Source organism: Bison bison, unplaced genomic scaffold (genome assembly GCF_000754665.1).
Source record: "Bison bison bison isolate TAMUID 2011002044 unplaced genomic scaffold, Bison_UMD1.0 scf7180017864184, whole genome shotgun sequence".
Lineage (NCBI taxonomy): Eukaryota > Metazoa > Chordata > Mammalia > Artiodactyla > Bovidae > Bison > Bison bison.
Genome location: NW_011494756.1, coordinates 559,902 through 567,619, shown reverse-complemented (window position 1 = coordinate 567,619; position 7,718 = coordinate 559,902). Strand labels below are relative to the sequence as shown.

General features: G+C 56.3%; 1 protein-coding gene across 1 annotated transcript in view; it reads right to left on the bottom strand.

The window, feature by feature from the left end:
• Positions 1–2,638: 2,638 nt before the first annotated feature.
• Positions 2,639–7,718, bottom strand: part of PNPLA5 (patatin-like phospholipase domain containing 5) — a 22,970-nt gene continuing 17,890 nt past the window's right edge. The window contains 3 exon segments of the mRNA XM_010843689.1: positions 2,639–2,723; positions 3,277–3,393; positions 5,837–5,957. Coding sequence (XP_010841991.1) covers positions 2,639–2,723; positions 3,277–3,393; positions 5,837–5,957 — 323 coding nt within the window.

Below are 7,718 nucleotides of genomic sequence, written 5' to 3'. Positions count from 1 at the left end.
TGGAGTCTTAGCCACTGGGCTACCAGGGAAGTCCCCTGACCTAGTCTTGAATGCTAACTCCGTCAATGATTTGCTGTGGGATCAGGTGCTTCACATATCTGAGCCAGACTCCTTGTCTCTTTAACTTACCAGGGGGCACCCCAAACCTGTCTTTACACCTGCAGCCACACTCCTGGAGCAACTTTCTGCCAACCTAGAATCTAGGCTTCCATAAAGACCCAGTTCAAACACCTAGCCCTCTGTGGCTAATCCCCTCCTGGAATCATCTCTCCTCCCCCTGAGCACGGTGGTATTAATTGTCTCTTTTGTGGGAGCTGGAGGCCCTTTAGAAACCAACTAGTCATTTTAAAGGCAAGGAAATGAGGAACTGATGGAGGAAAGAACTTGCTCAGCATTGCACAGCAGGTGCACAAAGAAGCTGTGATTTTTCCAGAGATCCTTCTGCTGCCTGGAGCACACACTTGGGCATTTACAGCTTTACCATTTACCCCAACGCACAGAACCACTCTGCGCTTTGGTTTCCTCGCCCATAAAATGGGGCAGAATAATGCTCACCTCCCAGAGTTGCTGTGAGAATTAACTGAGGTAACTGGATTTGAAAACTGTAAGTGGTGGGCACTTGTGAGGGTCAGACTCCCTATTACCTTCGCAGAAATAGCAATAGAGGAACGTGAGCTCCCTGAGGCGGGGATCTGCCTCGGGCTCAGTTCACACTCAGCAGACGGTTGGCGCTCAGAAAGCCAGGACTGGGAGCTGGAGAGCCACTCACCTTTCTGTCCCACCCTCATGCCCAGACCCTCCTGGATTCTACTCACCCTTCAGTCGCCTTTTGCTTCTCTGCTCTCACCGCCCCCCAATGACTGTGAAATCCAAACAGTGCCCTCCATGCCCCAACCTCTGCCCACCCCACAACCACCTTACTGCCCACAGTGTACCCCTTCACCCCCTCTTCATTCTCAACTCAAGGCCTTTGCAAGCACAGGTCCCCCTTTGCATGTGCTGTTCCCCTTGCTTGCAAAACTCTTCGCCGGCTCTCAAGTCTCATCTCAGACTTCCCCTCCAGTGCCACCTCCTCAAAGAGGCCCTCCAGGACCACCTGGTCCCAGGTTGCTCACCACCCCATCAGTCTCGCCCTTCTGTCTCCTCACAGAACTGCCATTCCTGGAGATGATCTTATTTTTACCTTTTCCTGTTTCCTGTTTAGCATCTGTTCTCATGCCCCAACCAGAATATAAGTTTTGTTCACAGCTGTGTCCCCAGAGCCTATAACTCGTTAAGTCAGATGAATGAATGAATGATGTGCCTCTTGTTCACACATTTATTCCTTGGCTTCTTTTTCTCTCAGGCCTGCCTCCAAGTCTTCATCCTTCCCAGCCCTCCTCAGGCTGAGTGTCTCTTAAGGGCCTGGCCAGGGGCATGGTGTGGGCTCTGCTCTCAGGATGGGAAGAGGAGCAATTCCTGAGAGAGGCTGGAGGAGGGTCTGATGTCCCAGCACCTTCTGTGCCCAAGAGAGGGAGGGGCCAGGCTGGAGGCACTGCTCATCAAAAATCTTTTTAAGGTACACATCATTTTGATATTTGGCAAAACCAATACAATATTGTAAAGTTTAAAAATAAAATAAAAAAAGATATTAAAAAAAAAAAAAGGAACACATCAGGGAGACCTGTGGTGGTGGCAGCCAGGGGCCTTTGGGAACCCCAACAAAAGCACACATAGCTGAGATTCTGAGATTTTAATCCCTCTCTCTCTTCCCACCCTCCCATCTCCTGCTGGGGGTTCCCTGGGGAATAGACCCAGAGGAAGTCAGAGGTCAAGGTTTCTAGAGTGATGCAGAGCATGGAGATTACCCCCCGAGGGCTAGTGCAGGACAGAGAAAGTCAGAAAGGGTCAGAGAGGTGGCAGTCCTCACCCTGACATTTCTATTTGTTCCCTGTTCTGTGCAAGTGAAAGTGTCAGTCGCTCTGTCGTGTCTGACTCTGCGTTACCCCATGGAGCCTGCCAGGCTCTTCTGTCCATGGAATTCTCCTGGCAAAGATCCTGGAGTGGGTTGCCATTTCCTTCTCCAGGGGATCTTCCTGACCCAGGTCTCTTGCATTGCAGGTGGGTTCTTTACTGTTTGAGCCACCAGGGAAGCCAGGGATCTGGTATGCCCATAGCATTTTCTCCACCTTCCCTGAAGTTCTCTGCATGCTGCTCTATGACACACCCAAGCCCTGATTCCCCGAGACGCTGCCCCAAGTCCCCCAAATGGAAATTCCAGAACCAGACATGTGTCTCAGCCCCTGGCTTCCTTCCTCCCTGTGATGAGACAGGAGGATGACCTGGGGTTGTACCAAGAGGCTGTGCCTCACCCAGAAAAGAAGAACCTGAAGACCCAGGAGCGGGGGCTATGGAGAGACTCAGGGGGGCTCTTCTCGCTCCTGGGGGCCACCTGCCCACATGGCCTGGGACAAGAGTCTCTGTCCTCTCCACCCTCCATGTGGCTGACAATTCCAGTGCCCACCCTGGGCTAGGCTCAGGCTCTGAGCTCCAGGAGATGGGTCAGGACTCAAGGACTAGAGGCAGATGTGGGCATGGGACAAGGGCCATGATGGGAGTCAGGGGAGGCCAGTCACTGGGCTGGGCTGGCACGGTCCCCTCAGGCCTGATGGGCAGATCTGGGCTCCTTGGCCAGGTCCTTGGGAGGAGCGGCCTTAGGCTGGAGGGGGCTGGTGACAAGGAGGCTGCAGAGGAAGCAGAAGCCAGCAAAGGCGAATTTTCAGAGCCTGGAACTGGGTGAAGCCCTGGGTTGCTTTTCTCCCAAATTCTGCAATAAACCCTTATCCTGGCCAAGCGGGGGTATCAGGAAGGTTCCAGGGTAGCCGCTCCCTGGGAACACGGTGCCGACTTCCTTGTTTAGCAAATGGTGCCGAGTGGGTGTAAGGGGCAGGGGGTGGAATGCTGGGGTCTCCAGCCAGGAGGGAGGGAAGGTTAGGGAGACCCCACACCAGGCCCGGGGGACGTCTGGAAGGATGGCAGGGGATGTGGCAGAGCAGAGAGACCCACTCATGCCCCGTGACTCAGGCCATCCCTATGGATGAAGGGGGCAGGTGACCCCCCCCAAGACTGATGGATGTGACTGGCCAGCTCCTGCCTCAAGGCCATCCCAGGTCTGGCCCACAGCAGGGACCCAACATGTGTTCCGGGGCTGTACCAACGGGTGGATGGGGACACGGACGATGCGACTGCCCGCCCAGGGTCTGGGGAACCAGCGGCACCTCCCTCCGCCCGTCTCACCCGACCAACCTGAGGAGCTGGTCCTTCGTCCTGGAACAGACCTCGAGGGCCAAGCTCCTCAGCAAGCCTTGCATCCACCACAAGTCGGCGGGCATGTCCAGCAGCCACTCCACCAATCTGGAAGGAGAGGCAACGACAGTGGCCCTGGTCTGTGCCCAGCCTGGCAGAGCCCACCCTCCCCATGGGGCTGGTGCAGAGCTGGGGGCCCCTGCACCCAAGCACCAAGGCTAAGGGAAGGAGGAAGCGGGGTACAGAGCTCCAGGCGCATTGACTGCACTGTAGAGCAGGTCAGCACCTGCAGAGGCACCAGGGTGCGGGGAACGGTCCCCATGGACCATGGACTTGATGGAGACCACCAGGCCCTCAGGGCCATCGACTCCAAAGGGCACAGGTGGGAAGCCCTGGGGTGGAGAGGCCAGGGCCCTGGGGTCAGGCCAGCTTGCACTGCAGCCCCGCTGCCCTATTCATCTGCTGTGTGGTCTAGGCAGGCCAGGGAAACTTTCTGGGCCTGTTTCTCACCAGCCAAGTGAGGACCATCCCCTTACCGCCTCCACGTTTCTATCCCCCCTCCTCCTCCCCAGAACAGCCCCTGCCCTCCACCCTTCATGCCCCTTCATCCACGCTCCTTTAGGCTGCCAGCGGCTTCTTAAACACATCTGAGCCTGGCCTTCCCATGCCCAGCGCCCTCCTGGGACTCCCCACCCAGACCACTCAGGATCAGCAGAGGGCAGTATCACCCAGCTACAGCTGAGAGCACGCCTGGCCAGGCACTTTCTGAGACTCAGGCAGCCCACCGCGCGCACTGCAACAAGCCAAACACGAACTGAACGTCCCCCCTTGTTTCTGGGCCTTCTGCCCCTATTATTGTAACCGGTATGTCGAGTATGTGGTGCTCAGTCGCTCAGCTTTGTCTAACTCTGCAACCCCATGGACAGGAGCTCGCCAGGCTCCTCTGTCCATGAGGTTTTCCAGGCAAGAGTACTGGAGCAGGTTGCCATTTCCTGCTCCAGGAGATCTTCCTAACCCAGGGATCAAACTCCCTTCTCCCTGCATTGGCAGGTGGATCTTTACAACTGAGTCACCAGAGAAGCCTCAAAACATCACCCTGCTTTGGCCAGTAATCAAACCCGGGCCTCCCACCTGGCAGGCGAGAACTCTACCACTGAATCACCAATGCTGTGGTTGAGCCTGTAGTTTACAGAAAAGACCCCTGTGGTCTAGGCTGGTGACTCCATCAACACTCTTACATTGATCTTCTTTTTGTAACTGAAATGGCTAGAATTTGCATTTGTCTTTTTTTTTTTATTTTAACTTGTGGTTGCAGTCTAAAAGCTCTGCATAAGAAAAAGTCCACATCAGCAGAAAGCTGACTCCCAGCTTTGGGTCACCAGCAGTTCAGACAGCAGGGCTGACCCTGTCATGGACTCTGCATGGAGTGGGCCAGAGACAAGTGGCTCGCTATCACAGACCTTCTTCCAGGGAATGGGGAATATTTTAAAAATACAGATCTCTGCATGACACTTTCCTGCCAAAATCCTCCACGGCCTTCCTGTAACCATCAGGATAAAGACCACACCCCTCACCTGGCCACAGACCCCTGTGTGTCTAGCCCCTGCCAGCTTCCTCAGCTCCATCTTGTACACACTCCAGATTTTGGCTTCAGCCACACTAGCCTCCCTTTCTGCTCTTCTGATGAGCTTTACTCCCTCTGCCTTCTGCCCCAGGACCTCTGCACATGCTGCTCCATCCTTCTTGGCCTAGTGGACTCCTACTCATCCTTACTCATCAGATTATAGCTCAGAAGTTACCTCCTCTAAACAGCCTTTCCTGATCACATAGCCACTCTTGCGAGCTGCTCCAGTTCACAGCCACTGTACACCTCTCCTAGGAATCCATAGCCACTGTCGATCTCTCTAGGTATCCGCAGGCACAGCCGGATGGCACAGATAAATACGTGATGATCGGTGGGCTGTGATCGCCAGAAGGTCAGGGCTGGGTCTCGGTCAGTCCTGCCTCCCGGCCCCCAGACAAGGCCTGACCCTCAATAACTGTTGGTGGAATGAATGGACAAACAACAGGGAGTGATCCATGAACCAGCAAAGTCAGATGGTTAGTGAGGGCCTATCCACAGCCAGTCTGCTCTGGAAAGGCCTCGTTTTACAGAAAAGGAATCTGGGGCCCAGAGAGGTCAAGATACCTGGCCTGGGCCACACAGTTAATCTGAGGCAGACCAACCCCTAGAGCTACCCTCAGAAAGAACTCGTTTCCTCTGAGGCTCTGACAGGTGCAACAGTGGACCAAAGATCCTAGAGGCAGGGAGGTCCAGGCTGACCACGAGGCCCCGTTTCCGGTGGACTAAAGTCACAGCTGTTACCCAGCCACCCCATCAGTCCTGTCTTCCAAAGGAGACCAAGACTCCTCAGGGCCTGCAGCCAGCGTCAGGCAGTTTGGGGACACCAGCCCTGCTCTGCCCCTCGCCCCAGTGCCCCAGTGACCTTCCTGCCATGGGCACCAGTCTCAACGGGTCAGACCCTTCCCAGGACCCCTGGCCACGCCTCACCTTCTGCTCCGGAAGTAGACGTACTCAAAGGGCAGCAGCAGGTACGTCAGCGCCCACCCAGGCCCTGAGCGGCAAAAAGAGGCCCAGGCACTGGGGTCCCGCCTGCAGGCTTTCTTCAGTGCTACGAGAGAGGCCACGGTTGCCCCTCACCCCTCCGGCCACCCCCTCAAGGTCACCCTTAGGGAAGACAGCCCGAGCCCCGTCTCTACCTCCCACGGCCCACAGAGGACGCCCCCACTCCCAGCCAATCTGCAGGGGAAGCAGCTGCATTGATGGAGCCCGGCCCAGGCTCCCTCGTTAGTCCTAAAACGGCAGAGTGTGCCCCTTTCACAGATGAGTAGACTGAGGCTCAGAGTGGAGCAGTGACTCACCCAAGCCCATTGCCAGGAAGTGGTGGGGCCAAGATAGAGGCTGTTGGGCTCCCTGCACTTCTTCCACCTCTCCTGCCCTTCTGGAAAATCTGCTTTGGCCCCTGGGGGAACAAGTGCCCACCATACCTCCTTCCCATAACATCAGCGCTATTGATGACAGCAGCTGTGACCACACGACCACTTCCTAAGCTCCCAACCCCTTAACTGATCAGCGTGCAAGGGCCCAGCATTCTGGCTGGGACACAGACAGAACCCGAATCCTGACCTCCAAACTATGGCTTGGCCATGCACACACCACCAGCCTCAACTCCAGGTTCCTGAAAACACAGTCCCAAGACCTAGCTCCCTGTAACCTGCCACGCGGCCTAGGGTGGGTCCCTTCCTGTCCCTGAACCAGGTCACCGCCTCTGAAAAATGGGATACAGGTAGTATCTCCATCAGTAGAGGAGACCAGGATTAGGATTAGGAGATGCTGTAAAGGCCTTCAGAGAAGCTCTCTGGTGCCCCCTTGTGGCTGCAGGGACACCGCCGGGGGCTCCAGAGCCCCAAGGTTGGACCTCAGGAGCTCAGCGTAGATGCAGACTTCGTCTTTGTGCCGTATGTGGTCTCCCAGGCAGAAAGAGGGGCTCGCCTCATTTCCTCACCCACCCCCTTGCCCCTGCTCTGGGCTCAACCACCATCACCTCTCCTCCCAGCTTCCCACCTCTTCAGCCTGTCCCCTCCCAGCTGGGTGTAGCCAACACTGGGACCCAGAGTTCAGAGCAATCATGAACTCTGAAAGTGAGGGGTCGCCCCAGTGGCTCCCAGTCTCTTTCCTCCTGCAGCTTTGGAGGCCTTCTTCCCCACCCTCCAGTCGTCCCCAAGCCGATCTCTGCTAACCCACCTCTCCCTCAGCCGCAGGGGCCCCTCCCCTCCCCACCAACCCGGGGACATTTGCACAGGCCACGCCCACTGCCTGGATGCTCATCTGGCCCCTCTTTTGCTTGGCCAACTCCTCCATTCACACTTCACTTAGGTGCTGCTCAGACTCCCGCTCCCACGACCACGACATGTGTCTGCCCTTTCCTGTTGCTGCCTTTGTGACATTTAGGTCACTGAGCAGGAGGGCTGACTAATTGCTTTGCCAGCTGGGTGACCTTGGGCAGTTGCTTAAGCTCTCTGTGTGATGGTTTCCTCAACTGTCCAGTGGGGACCATTCAGCACCATCCTCAGAGTATCTGGGGCGGGCGGTGGGGCGGGGGTAAAATGAGTCCGTCTCCACCTGGAGAGCCTGTGTGCGCCTCTCCTTTGTCCATCGGCACCTTCCGCCCTTCTTTGGGCAGTGGGCAAAGACCTGGCTTTCTCAGGCACAGACTTGGGTTCGAATCCCCCAGTTGTAGGTCCTGAGACCTTGGTGAGCCCCTTCCCTTCTCTGAGCTTCAGTTTCCTCATCAGCGAAAAACACTCAGGCCCGCTCGGGTTGTGGTGAGGAGTGAAGGGGACAACGTGTACGAGGCATGGGCACCACGCCC